The sequence below is a fragment of the Electrona antarctica genome (genome assembly GCF_951216825.1).
Source record: "Electrona antarctica genome assembly, chromosome: 18".
NCBI lineage: Eukaryota > Metazoa > Chordata > Actinopteri > Myctophiformes > Myctophidae > Electrona > Electrona antarctica.
Window position 1 is genome coordinate 33,511,227 of NC_136799.1, and position 14,356 is coordinate 33,525,582.

At 40.8% G+C, this 14,356-nt stretch overlaps 2 protein-coding genes across 2 annotated transcripts in view; both read right to left on the reverse strand.

The window, feature by feature from the left end:
* Positions 1-4,273, reverse strand: part of flvcr2a (FLVCR choline and putative heme transporter 2a) — a 42,144-nt gene extending 37,871 nt beyond the window's left edge. Inside the window, exon 1 of the mRNA XM_079528994.1 lies at positions 4,143-4,273. The gene's annotated coding sequence lies outside the window, so the exon portion shown is untranslated. The remainder of the gene's footprint in view (positions 1-4,142) is intronic.
* A 2,315-nt stretch (positions 4,274-6,588) lies between these two features.
* On the reverse strand, positions 6,589-13,644 carry LOC306942854 (jun dimerization protein 2-like). The gene is made up of 4 exons (XM_079528999.1): positions 13,496-13,644; positions 11,180-11,397; positions 10,436-10,540; positions 6,589-7,996 (listed from the first exon to the last, which is right to left on the reverse strand). Exons 1-4 carry the CDS (start codon positions 13,584-13,586, stop codon positions 7,811-7,813), a joined length of 600 nt encoding a protein of 199 aa, XP_079385125.1. The 5' UTR covers positions 13,587-13,644; the 3' UTR covers positions 6,589-7,810.
* Positions 13,645-14,356: the final 712 nt, after the last annotated feature.

Below are 14,356 nucleotides of genomic sequence, written 5' to 3' on the forward strand. Positions count from 1 at the left end.
ATAGACTCTACAGACTAGTACAGACATTATCCACAGCCACTGTTGAAATGCGGCTGACACTGTACCTAATTAGTCTCATGCACTGCTGATAAGACTGTAGATAGATACATACATGGATATCCAAATATGAATTGGTGATAAAAGTATGTGCATAGGATATTCACTGGAAATAGTAGGCTACATTTTTACTTAGGCTATTATTAGGCCTATATTGAATAATAGTTGCGAGGTCGCAGATTACTATAAAAACCTGCAAAACCTGTCAGTCAGTCAAGATTGGCCATCACCGTTTCAATGGTTTTACCCATTTACTCAGTCATAATTTTATTTTTTAAGAACACTTATAGGCCTATAGCAATTTACCCATTTCAAATTATTTTATAAGATAAACTTGTACTCTCACTCTCACACATTAAAAGCGTATGGCAATAGTGTGCGTAATGCCGGGTGCGCGATGCGTAAAGGGCACATGAATGAACCATCTGTATTTGACTTCAGAATGCGATCGGTCAACGAATCCCAATGATGGATGAGTTAAATGTGGATGTATCATTATAACCTCACCTGATTCCCAAAAACTCCAATGGAACAAGCAGTGGACACCTCCTCCGAGCCAAACCAGACTGATGCTGTGTGAGGGCATCCCAAGGATGAACACTTGGGAGAGAGATCCCGCAAACTGTCCGAGCATCGTCACCCAGAACAGGTTGGGTCTCACGCTGGCGACCTTGATCCATGTTCCAGCGCAATTCACTCCGGTCGCCACAAGCGCAATAACTCGCAGTCCTTTTTTATCGAGAATCCACGTGACAGGAAAAATGAACGGGATATAGGTGAGCATGTATATAATAGACATCCAATCTATGGCGAAAGAGTTGACGCCATAGAATTTCATAAAAATGTTGTTAATTATTCCATACTGGATCCACTGGAATGCGTTGCACAGAGAGTACGCGCTGAACAGAAGCACAATCATCCATCGCCTCTTGTACAGACGCGTGGTGACCGTGTCAGTGGTGACCTGGGAGTCATTCTTAGCCTCTGTGATGCTGGTACTTTCAATGTGTTCTTTGACATCATCCATTGAAGCTTTTGGTCCCAAATCCAAACCATTCTCGACATCCTTGTCCTCAACGTCGGGGTTATCTGGCATCTTGAAAGTTGTAGGTAGACCGTTTTTTAAGCGATTAATTAACCAAATTGAGGGGGTTGCTTAGCAGACTGAAAAAATGACCGCAATAATTTCAGCGATTTCAATCAAGTTATATCACTTTCGTTTAGTTACCTTCCCAGTCGATCACTTGGCAGTTGGCAGCAATAGGAATGTTTCACTTCTGTTCTGAGACCCTCTCGCCGCCCTCTCCTGATGCCTACAAATATGTATATTGTTTGCTCAAGTGCATGACAATATACTTTAGCAAAGAGGAACAATATCAATATTTGTATGACTCAAGAGTCAAGAGATGAGGCGTATCCCACCCTCCCAGTGTGGAGGGAAGGTTAAACTGTTACAATCTTGACTGTATTATTGTAGCAGCACTGCACGTGAAATCCATTTTCTATAAGCATGAATCGAATCAATTGGCCAATGCTGCTATTGACCACTAGTCAATTATATTATCACAAAAGTCACTCAACAACCTTCTTCATGTCGAAAAGAAACTAAACTAAACATTTATTTCTTGCAAAAATACAAAATGCAACATATGTTGTGATAGCATACACCTACTGTATATGACATCATATACAAAACGTTATTAAAAAAAATCATAAACATAAGGGAGCATAGATATGGAAATTCAACTAAATTATAATGTAAATGTAAACTACTGATCAATCAATGTACCACAAAAGGCCACAAAAATGTCTAAGAATAGTTGTGACTATGCCTATGGGCTAGAGAAATCGTGCATGAGAATTTGGTACGTTTCTTTTTGGAATGGTTTTCAATGGAGTGTTTTGCTCTTTGCTACCATTGCACGGCTTTCCACTCTGTTCCCATTGAAAACCACTGCAGAAAGACGGCCACAGACAGAACAAAGTTAGATGTGACTGCACCCTTAGGACATGGTCACACATGTGCGACAGGTGAGTGACCATTGCCTGTCGAGGCAACATTTCTATCATATTGTGCTGAATGTGGACAGTGCAGCATATGACACATGGAAATCAATTGACTGGTTTGTAGTCCTTTTGAGTGGATGTGGTGGTTGGTCACACACAAGAGCGCTCACTTAGAAAACAGCAGCCAATGACAGTCAAGTAGGGTCATCCTGCACATACGGTACTTCTTTATCTATTGGTTTACAGGTCTAGGTCTTATGCGTCTGTGGTATGTGTGTGTGTGTGTGTGTGTGTGTGTGTGTGTAAATTACCAGATACAGTAGGTGGGTTCTAATCTAGATCGGATCAGATTGGTTAATTCAAAATAGAAATCAGGCTTTCTATTCCACAACTACTGCGGAAAGTGATGCGAGATTAGAATGAAAGTGGACAGGAGGAGAATATTTTGTTCGCACATGTGTGACCGTGCCCATAGCCTGTTGACCCAGGCTACTATTGACAGTGGTTATGTGACCCAGACCCTGAATGGCAACCACACTGAACAGCAAAAGAAATTTCTTCAACTGCCAGTACAGTGTCCAATCTCATGTGGTTGGCCTCCTCTGTGGCCAAGACCTGGAGATAAGTGCTGCTTCTAGACTCTAATGTAATGTGTACATACATTTATTTTGTAGATACCGACTACCACTGCTGTTTGTGTTTGGGTTTTATTGATACGATTTATTTCAACTTTAGTATTTGGTGGCCATTATTAGTGCAACTTACTTTTACACATTGTTTATTCTTTGTAACAATTATTGTATTTCCTCCCAAAAGTATTTAAACTCATCATACGCTGTTGTATGTCCTATTACAGTGAATATAACCTTGTTTCTTTTGCATAGACACATACAAAACAGAAATATACAAAACTATGTCACTCCATCTTTAAGCTTTTCCTCTTAAGGTGTGTGTGTCTGTGTGTAGGTGTTCCCTTTCTCATTGCACTTTTAGAGTAGGCCTATATAGTATTTAGAATATATAGATTATATGGCTTATATATTTTTTTATATAATACAAAAATAATCTATATCTATTCTATGCAATTCAGTACTTTTAATCGATTAGTTGATGTTGAATAAAACATTGTAATCTTGGGGTGAAATCCTTGTTTCTTCAACAGGCAAGCTGCATATGTCCTACCAGTCTGCAATAGCCACAGTGTCCTCTTCTTTGCAGTGGCTTGTTGGGAGAGGTCAACACAAGGGATGGTAAGGAAGGCTATAGCTCCATAGTTGGAGTTAAACTGGACAGACTGGAGGTGGGTGTGGAGGGGAGGATAAAGACGAAGCAGGACCCTAACCTAGCTACATCATAGTGGGGACGTATATACTGTACATTCAGCACATTCAGCCCCCTGAACCATGACAGACACATCATGCCTCTCAATATTAAGGGTAACTGTTGTGAGACACACATTCATTGTTGGTATATTGTCTGAAGTTATTATGCACCGTTTATAGACTCTACAGACTAGTAGACATTATCCACAGCCACTGTTGAAATGCGGCTGACACTGTACCTAATTAGTCTCATGCAATGCTGATAAGACTGTAGATAGATACATACATGGATATCCAAATATGAATTGGTGATAAAAGTATGTGCATAGGATATTCACTGGAAATAGTAGGCTACATATTTACTTAGGCTATTATTAGGCCAATATTGAATAATAGTTGCGAGGTCGCAGATTACTATAAAAACCAGTCAGTCAGTCAAGATTGGCCATCACCGTTTCAATGGTTTTACCCATTTACTCAGTCATAATTTTATTTTTTAAGAACACTTATAGGCCTATAGCAATTTACCCATTTCAAATTATTTTATAAGATAAACTTGTAGCTACGCTTCTCACACAAACTATGGCATGGATGTGTGCGTAAAGCCGGGCGCATAAAGCCACCAGAGCCGTACACATGCGTATACTTCAAAATCGGTCAACGAATGCCTGTATTACTTTCTTACTTCAAATAACTTAATAAACGTGGAATCGTGGATCCAATGTCTTAAATGTGGATGTATCATTATAACCTCACCTGATTCCCAGAAACTCCAATGGAACAAGCAGTGGACACCTCCTCCGAGCCAAACCAGACTGATGCTATGTGTGAGGGCATCCCAAGGATGAACACTTGGGCGAGAGATCCCGCAAACTGTCCGATCATCGTCACCCAGAACAGGTTGGGTCTCACGCTGGCGACCTTGATCCATGTTCCAGCGCAATTCACTGCAGTGGCCACAAGCGCAATAACTCTCAGTCCTTTTTTATCAAGAATCCATATGACAGGAAAAATGAACGGGATATAGGTGTGAAAGTATATCATAGACAACCAATCTATGGCGAAAGAGTTGACGCCATAGAATTTCATAAATATGTTGTTGATTATTCCATACTGGATCCACTGGAACGCGTTGCACAGAGAGTACGCGCTGAACAGAAACAGAATCACCCATCGCTTCTTGTACAGACGCGTGGTGACCGTGGAGTCATTCTGCCATATGATGCTGGTACTTTCAATTTGTTCCTTGACATCAATTACTGGCATCTTGGAAGTTTTAAGTAGACCGTTTTAGCTATTAATCTTACAATAAAATGCACCACGTATCTCTGTGTGTAGTGTACTGCATGTGTATGTCTGTAGGTCTGAAAATCCACGTAACTCGTTACTCAAGAACCGTTCGCCCCACCGACTTAAAATCTTACACACGTGTTCCACACCAACACACGGAGTTGGGAGTGCAGTGCCCGGCCTTGTATTGAGTCGGTTACTGTTGTCCAGAACCGCCACAAAAAGCTCTGGCCAGGCTCTGCCAGACTATAGTGGACCTAATGAGCCATAAGTCCCCTCACCTGTAGGCTACAGCCAATTGATTGCCATGGTGGCAACCCCACACACACCTGCCCTTTGATTACTTAACCAGCCCACTTTTCACAGTCAGTTTGCACTAGATTGGCACTCTTCAGACACAGGCAGACAGATACAGAGATCTCCATATGGGCACAAAAGGGACACAGGCACAGGCACTGAAAAACCGTCCATTAATTTTTTCCCATATTTAAAAAAATATTTGTATATATTATATCAATTATTTTAAGCCTAGAATCAAGCCATCCGGGATTGTGGTGAATCATGACCATAAAACCTTTGATCCTGTGAAAATAAATAAATAATAATTAATTATGATATATACAATTAATAAATAGCCTACCCTTTGTTTCACGTTTATTTAATTTTTTTCACAGAATCATTATTTGTTTTACAGAATCAAAGGATTTATTATGGTCATGATTCACGGTTGATTCTAGGCTTAAAATAATTGATATAATCGTAATCGAATATATCGATTCCCGCTGGGGACGCTGGGGTGTGTTCTCTCCTCTGCGTCATTGGCGAAAGGGCCTTTCTGGGAGTTTGCATGTTTCCCCTGTGTCCCCTAGCCTAGGGTAGACCCCTCACAAAAAACATGGCCAACCGGGGAAACTCACCCCTGTCAGGTGAAAACGGCTTGGACTCCTCATGCATAGAAGGAAGCATGAGGTCAGTCCGTTGCTCTCCCCTCCCCAGGTTGGCAGAGGGAGTTCATAGCGCCCAGGATTACATAGACAATTGACACTGGGTGAAGAAAATGTGTTACAAAATCGTAGGATACATTTAAAAAAAATAATAATAATTGATATAAATATTTTCTAAATCTCTATGGAAGAATCAGAATCATGAGAATCAGCTTTAAAAAAAATTAATGGACGATTTTTCAGAGGAACCAGAAAACCACGTCCACTGCTATGCCCTACTGTCTATAACATACTAGGTTCCAAACTTGCAACGTTCCCAAGAAGGCCGGTGGCCGAAGGCCGCAGGTCTAGTTGGGTTAGGTCAAATTGAAAAAAAAAACTGGTTGCTTAGTTGCAGACAAAAAAGTAAACAGCAACAATAATGTCCGTGACATCAATCAAGTTATACCACTTTTAGTTACATTCCCAGTCAATCAATTGACAGCAGTAAGAATGTTCACATATGCTCTCCCCTCTCCTCATATACAAATATTTATATTGTTCTTTGTTCAAATGTAGGCCAACAATGACAATAGACCATTTGAGACCAAAAACGTCTCAAATGTGATCATGACTTTGATCATTGCATCAAAAACATTTAATTGATTAAGTGTTTATTATACAGTAGCACTGCGTGCAGGACTACCTTTTCCGCAGAGCCTGGGAGTCGGTGGGCGCTGATGGGGCACTTGTTTTACAGGTGAGGGTTACGGTTAGGTTTAGGCATAGTTTTTGTGAGGTTAGGTTTAGGGTTAAGCTTAGGTTTATATAACCCCACCCTACTAGTAGCCGGCGCTTCCCAGTGTGGAGGGAGTTTTAAACCGCTACAATATTTAATCTTGACTGTATTATTGCAGCAGCACTGTATGTGACATCCATTTTCTAAGCATAAAGTCAATAGAATCAATTAGCCAGTCAACAACATCAACAAGTAGAAAAGAAACTATATACATTTATTTCTTGCAGAAATCCAAAATGCATCACATCTTGTGATAGCTTATACGCCTATATGACATCATATACAAAAAGTATAAAAAATCATAAACATAACTGGGAGCAAATATATGGTAACAGGAATAAATTCTACTATAATGTAAACAGTATGTGCATAAATGACGCCTGCGTCATTCAAGATAGACAAAAAACAACTGATCAATCAATGTACCACAAAAGGCCAAAAAAAAAGACTGACTGACTGTATGTCTAATAATTGTGACTGTGCTTATGGGCTAGATAAATTGTGCATGGAAATTTGGTATGTTTACTGAGTTAGGGTATCAGGTCACACCTAACTCTGAGTCTGTACCTGTGTCCGTCTTTTTGCAATGGTTTTCAATGGGAACGGAATGCTTTGCTCTTTGCTACCATTACAAGGCTTTTCCGCTCCGTTCCCATTGAAAACCACTGCAGAAAGACGGCCACAGACAGAACAAAGTTAGATGTGACTGCCCCCTTAGGACATGGTCACACATGTGCGACAGGTGAATGACCATTGCCTTTCGAGGCAAAATTCCTATCACATCGTGCTGAATGTGGACAGTGCAGAATATGACACACGTAAATTCAATTCACTGGTTTGTAGTCCTTTTGAGTGGATGTGGTGGTTGGTCACACACAAGGGCGCTCACTTAGAAAACAGCAGCCAATGACAGTCAAGTGGGGTCATCCACACTCTTCTTTGCTATTGGTTGACATGTCTAGATCTTATGTGTCTGTGTGTGCAAATTACCGGATACAGTATGTGGGTTCTAGACCGGAACAGATTGGTTCATTCAAAATAGAAATCAGGCTTGCCACTTTCCACAACTGCGGAAAGTGACGCAAGATCAGAATGAAATAGCCCGTTGACTCAGCCTACTACTCAGGCTAAATTGACAGTGGGTGAAGTTATGTGACCCTGAATGAGAACCACACTGAACTGCAAAAGAAAGAATGACATTTTTCAACTGCCAGTACAGTGTCTGATCTCATGTGGTTTAAGACCTGTGTTTCAAGGCTGGAGTGCTTACAGTAGCTGGGCCTCCTCTGTGGCCAAGACCTGGAGAAAAGTGCTGCTTCTTGACTCTAAACAGAACCTGTCACACTTTAAAGCCTGATTCATACTTATATTAGTTGTGTGATGCCATCATATGATGGAACAAAAATAAAGCATTACTTGGCCTCCAGCTGTTCCAGTAAGGGGTTTACTTCGCTCTCTGGGGTTTTGACGCTGTCCGTCCTGACAATACATGTGGGACGATGGCGGTTAAGCAGGACGATCAACTGCTGTCGCTCGTGCTTCAACTCCTCAATCTGGGCTTTTAGGTCAGAGTTCATCATCTCTAGTCGTTCTGACTCCTAACACAGGGCAGAGGAAAATAATTATTGAACCAAAACTGAAGGTAATTTTAACTAATCTGTAACTATAGTAGCCTATATCTGCAGTGGCTGGATGTGGTCTCCCGGGTCTCCCCTATTATTTAATTGAGAAAGTTTGACCCTGCTGTCAGCCAGGTAGGTCTACTGGTTGAGGTTTTTTTTAGCAATATGTTTATTGTTTTTAAACTAAATTATAAGACATGACAAGACCAGCATTACACAATCTTTAGTTTTGAGGCCTCCTATACACAGGTTACATGTTTGTCTTTACTTGCGCAAGCAGAGCGTGCAAGTAATGTTTGTCCGGTGCTCTGATGCGTATGTCCGTGGCTGCGTATGACGTGATGATTAATTTGTGCTTGATGTGGCATTGGTTTCAGATTACATACAGTACATGTATACATAGGGGCATTACCTTTAATCCACCCGACACTGAAACATATATATTACGTCACCATCGAGAGCCAGTTATACCCTGGCATTGGTACATATCTTCATCATGTCATATGCAGCTACGGGACATACGCATCAAACGACCCAAGTAACCACAGTATAGAGCGTCGCAGTCCCCGGAAATGATTCCCTGTTCATTTTCCTCATAGACTTTTATTTATTTATTTAGAGACGTTTACGCCGCGGACAAAGCCAACTCTTGTCGTGACAAATCATGACAATAAACACAATGTTTTGGGCCAAACAAAGAATTAGAAAGTAGAAAAAAACAGCAGGTTACAACACTTTTTTTGTTGTTTTTCTTCTTTGTAATTATTTGTTTGGTCCAAAATATTGTGTTTGTTGTCATGATTTGTCACGACTCGAGTTGGCTTTGTACGACGCTTATAAGGTCTTTAAATAAAGACGTTTTGAAATGTCTATGGGAAAAATGCATTGGGAATTATTTCCTGGGCCTGGCGTCGTCATGAAAGGGGGCGGGACTGCGACGCTCTATACTGCTAATCAACTTACAAATTAATATACATAGAGGCATTTCCTTTAATCCACCCGACATAACTGGATTTTGATGGTGACGTAATAAAGATAGGTTTCAGATTACATACATGTATACAGACATACATTGAAGCACTGAGAAAACTGTTGCGCCTTTCTTCGTCCTTTTTTCAAACTTAACTACAGGAGCGGTGGTCTCAAAAACATAAGAGGAAAACTTGACCGAACACGACTCGCTCACTGTATAACAAAATGAAGTAAAAAACTTCTATAGACTGAGACTTAGGGAAACATTTTTCCTTTTATTTTATCATGCTCATAAAGTGCTCTGTACTCAAAGTGCAATTAAAAAGCAAACGTTTCGGTCCTAAGACCTTCGTCAGTGCTATATACAGACATACATTACCTTTAATTCACCCGACACTGAAACATATCCAAATTGCGTCACCATCGACAGCCAGTTATAACCCGACATTGAAACGTATCTTAATTACGTCACCATCAACATCAGTATATATACCTCCGAACATACGCACATAAAAGCCAGCCGACCACAGTATAGTACTTTCAACTTACAACTTACATACATGTATACATACATACATACGTTACCTGGCTGAAACATATCGTAATTAAGTCACCATTGACAGCCAGTTATAACCCGACTTTATTTAATTTCAATGTTTCACAGAGAGGCTGAGATTTGAAAGTTCGTAGCGGTCGACAGTAGCGCTACCGCTACGCTTGCGCACTAGGCCTACTAGTGTGCAACGCACAAGTAGGCACTCGACAGAGTGCAGTTCTAGTTAGTTCAATGTTTTGTTTTGTTACGCATTGATTTTGTTTTACATCACCATTACATCACCTAATCAACATGAGTTAGACTTTAATATATTAGCGGCGAGTGCCCCTCACTTAACCCGGGTGTGATCTTTAGAGTAGAGTTGCCTAAAGCTCATAGGTGCAATATATCCCCTGACCATGGGGATCTGACTGGACCTTTGGGAGACCAAGTTTCGAATCCCGGGTAAGTCATAAAAGACAGATTGCAGCTTTAGGGCACGGTCACACCTCACTGTTATTCTACCTATGAGGACGGATTCTGCTATTACATTTCAATGTTTAAATCCCTCCTCAAAACTCATCTGTTCTCCCTCGCCTTTAACTGCACCTGATTTACCTGTATATTGATTTCCTGCTCTGTGCTATTGTATGCTCTGTTTTATATTTTATTGTCTCTCTTTTCATTGTTTTATATTGCTATGCTATACTGTCTTGTTTTACTCTGTTCTGCACTTTGGTCAGCTTTGGCTGTTGTAAATGTGCTATACAAATAAAGTTTGATTTGATTTGATGTGACCAAGGAGGTACGGGGAAAAGAATACATCAACGGGCAAATAAAGGCTGGTTAAAGAGGATAACAGTTGTACTCAAAATGGGAGCAGAAAGACAGAAACATTAATTTCTCACCTTTTGTAGATAGTCTGTCCTCTCCTTCTTTTTGTTTCGACATCGTGCTGCAGCCACCTTGTTTTTCTCTCGCCTTCGTTTTCTCCTATCTTCCTCCTCATCTCTCTAAAAAGAACAAATAAAATAGCCACAAGATGTAATATATGGGTTGGATAAAAAATGTCACTAATGTTACAGTTGCAATTCTCCATTTGCCCAGTATGTGGTGCTATTGGTTCATATCAGACATCTCTGACAACAAAGATTTTCACACAAAACAGAATAACTGTCACAGTAGGCCTAGTTTTAATAGCATATTGTCTGTGTAAGAAATATGTAATTTGGTATTGACATCAGAAACAATGTTAATATCTACTGTGATTTTTTTTTTTTTTTTTTTTTACAGTTATAATCTTGCAGCCATGCCATTAACCCAGTGTGCAGGCAAGGCTACTCTGCTACACGCACTAAAATGGTAAATGGTGCATTTATATAGCGCCTTTATCCAATGTGCTTTACATAGATTGTGCATTACATTCACCCATTCACACACACATTCATACACCGATTGCAGCGGAGGCCATGCAAGGTACCAACCAGCACACCGGGAGCAATTTGGGGTTCAGTGTCTTGCCCAAGGACACTTCGACATGTAGACAGGAGGAGCCGAGATTCGAACCGCCGACCCATGGATCATTGGATGACCTGCTCTACCTCCTGAGCCACAGTCGCCCAGAGGGAGTTGCTACAATAAGCACTCCTCACCTCTGTCTTGATGGCCAGGGGTCTCTTCCCCAACTTGCCCAAGAAGTGCAGAGGGGAAAGCATGGTCCCAAATTCCTGGAGGTCACCAAATTTGAACTGGTCAGTCAGCGTAGTGGCTGAGATTCCAGCCAGAGGACCCAGGCTGGGCAGAGAGCCAGCTGTTACAGATGGATCTGGGATTTGTCCTGGCATCGTGTCAGGCTTGGTCGTGACCACAGCTGGAGGAAAATGGGAAGAAACTTTCAGTAAGGCACTTAAAACCAGCAATCAAAAAGGTGTGTTTCTGCATGCTCTCCTTTGACTAACGTGTCACTGTCAAAGTTCTGTACTGTGAACAATATTGTTATTAATGTACACCTTTATAGCATGCATGTACATGGATTAGACATGGGATTGGAGCCAGGTATAATCGGTCCCCTTCAACTTCACTCTGTTAAAGGGCTTAAAGGAGGTTCTTTCCAAGGTACACTCAGTCTTCCTGGCAGTCGGACTGGCCATACTCTAATGAATCGCTGTCCTGTTGTAGGAGCAGCAGGCAGAGGCTGTCTCCCATTAGGCCATTTCATTATTTTTGCCTCTCTTTTTTCTGGAATGGATGTATACTTCCATTTACAGAGATCTTGGCATGGTTTACCTTTTTTTTATCCCCAAAGAGGCCCAGACAGAGATGTACAGCACTGCACAAAAGTACACTCAGACAAATTCCCCTATCCCATAGAGGGCTAAAGCTGGTCCTTGCCAAGAAACACCCGTCACCCATGTTTTCCTCCCTGTGAGGCCGGCTCTTCATGTCAGGGAAGGGGAATGTGGCTGCTGGAATAAAGGATAATGGTTCCAAGCATATGCCCTATTTAATACCAAGAAATTACTCCTATCTAACAAAGTTCATGTTATGGTTAGAATTGTAGTTCAGTTCAACAGGCTCTGCTCAAACCTACACACATAATTATTAATTACAGGGTTTATAGCACCTGCTTAAACTTACACACATTGGCCTACTTTATCTGTGAAATGCCATAATTTAAAGACACTAATTCCTTAACCAAGGTCCAAGAGTCAGACCAGAGACAGTGAGAAATGTGTGAAAACTAAGAGGTAAACAGGATATAGAAATAAATTATGTTTCCTGTTTTGTAAAAAAAAAAAGAAAAAGAAAAAAGGGAAAAAAATACTATTATTATTATTAGTAGTAGTATTAGGTTATTATTATTAACCATTCGGACGCTTGTGCTACAGTTCAATGTTTTTCAAATATTACTTGATACACAACAAAGTCATTTATCTTGATTTCATGTCAGATTTAGTTTTTACTTTACTTAATTGAATTGCTTATAACTCTTAGCTGTAAAACAGTAGCCTAATACAGAATAAAATAATTCACCAAAATAAAGGTGAAGCAAACCCAGCGAAATCTTGGTCAAACTGGGGTGGCGGGCGGGGAAACATTCAAATTAAAAGAATGTAGTCTCTCTCTCTCTCTTTTTTTTTAGCTGATTCTTGATTTTCCCCTAGCCTACTTCGCAAATAATTTTCCACCTCAGTTGGCTCTGCAGTATTATCTTAAAAAGTTAAGGACAACGAGTCAACGACATACATAACAGTCCTATAATAAGGATAACAGCACTATTATAACGCGCCAGACTTGAGTCATGGGTCAATTTCAAAGCGGAAGTTTTTCTTCAGTGCTGCATTCATCTGATCTTACGTAACTTTAAATGCTTGAGTCATACTTCGTGTCGCGCCGGTGTCGCGCGCTGAAAATAGCCGATCTACAAGCTCACAACACGTCGCACCGCGACGCGTTGTGAGCTTGTAGATCGGCTATTTTCGTCACGCGACACTGGCGAGCGACGAAGTATAGATCGGGCTGTCTTTCCCTGCGAGAGCTGATCTGCAGCCATAAACCCGTCAGAGGCTCTTGTTTCGGGGGATTCTTTTTTTTCCTCCGTGGCTGATCGCATCCCGAAAAGCGACTTCCAAATACCACGACACATAACACATACACGGAATAAGAACATTTTGTACAGAATAGTGTGAGTGAGTCATGCACATGTAACAGCTTGCAAACAAAAGAAAATGCAACACTCCAGCATGCTCCAAGATCAAGAAGAGCATGTTGGTGCTGTAACGCCGAAAATTCACATAGATCAGATGAATGCACTGAATGCAAAACAAGAGATCGGTGCTGTTTTTAATATGGGGCTCAGTCAGTGGGACCCATGCATGCGTGCCGTGGCGCGCCAACATGCACTGGGTTTTTCTCAAGATCGCAACTATTTTAGTTGCAGCCAGACAGTTGAAGTTTTTGTCACCGACCTGACTTTGATCCCAGGTGCAACAGATGTCCTCTCTTCTGGTCGGATGAAGAAGGTCGAGAATAGATTTTAAAAAGTGGAAATCGTTGCATCAGCGCGTTTATAAAATGTGATCCCAGCCTGGGAGGATTTGGGAATGCGGAAATTCGGTTAGTGATGCCAACCAAACGTAAGAGAGAGGGGATGTTAAAGTACAAGAAGAAGTGGGGGCAGAGAAAGAAAGTAGGGAAGTCCTACCGCTCCTCCTCCCATAGAAACACAAAACAAACGCACCCACACAATGTCACTCTAGTCTAGGATGATGAACCGGTGCCAGCACTGGAGGACATGGAGTGAAGATGTATTTAGACCTACAGTAACTGTTTCAAGCCTCATTGTGCAGAAAATACCATCATAATAAATTGTTTATAACCTAATTTGATGAGTTGGATTCAAAAAAGGGAAAAGGGGCAGCCTACCAACAAAGTGCACAGTGAGCACATGCTCATATCTGATCTGAAAACCAAGGTATAGACATATACATTTTATGAAGCTATATGTTCACAATCAGATATATGCACTTCTTTGTGTGATGCCTGAAGGACCCCAATGTATACCCCTATATTACCTTACCTCTGAGATAAATAGTGAATGAAGTATAAAGACATCTAAATCTAAATTGTAGTCCAGTATTTGAGTAAATGTATGTGTTACTTCCCACCACTGAATGCCTGGTGCAACCTTTCCCTCATAAGCAAAGGTAATAACTATGTTATTATTATTTACCTAAATAGACAAAATTAGTTATAAAGCTATATAAAGATGGATATACTGAAAGAAAGATGTATAGGCCTACATAATGTATAAAAAGCTCTGTGTGGAT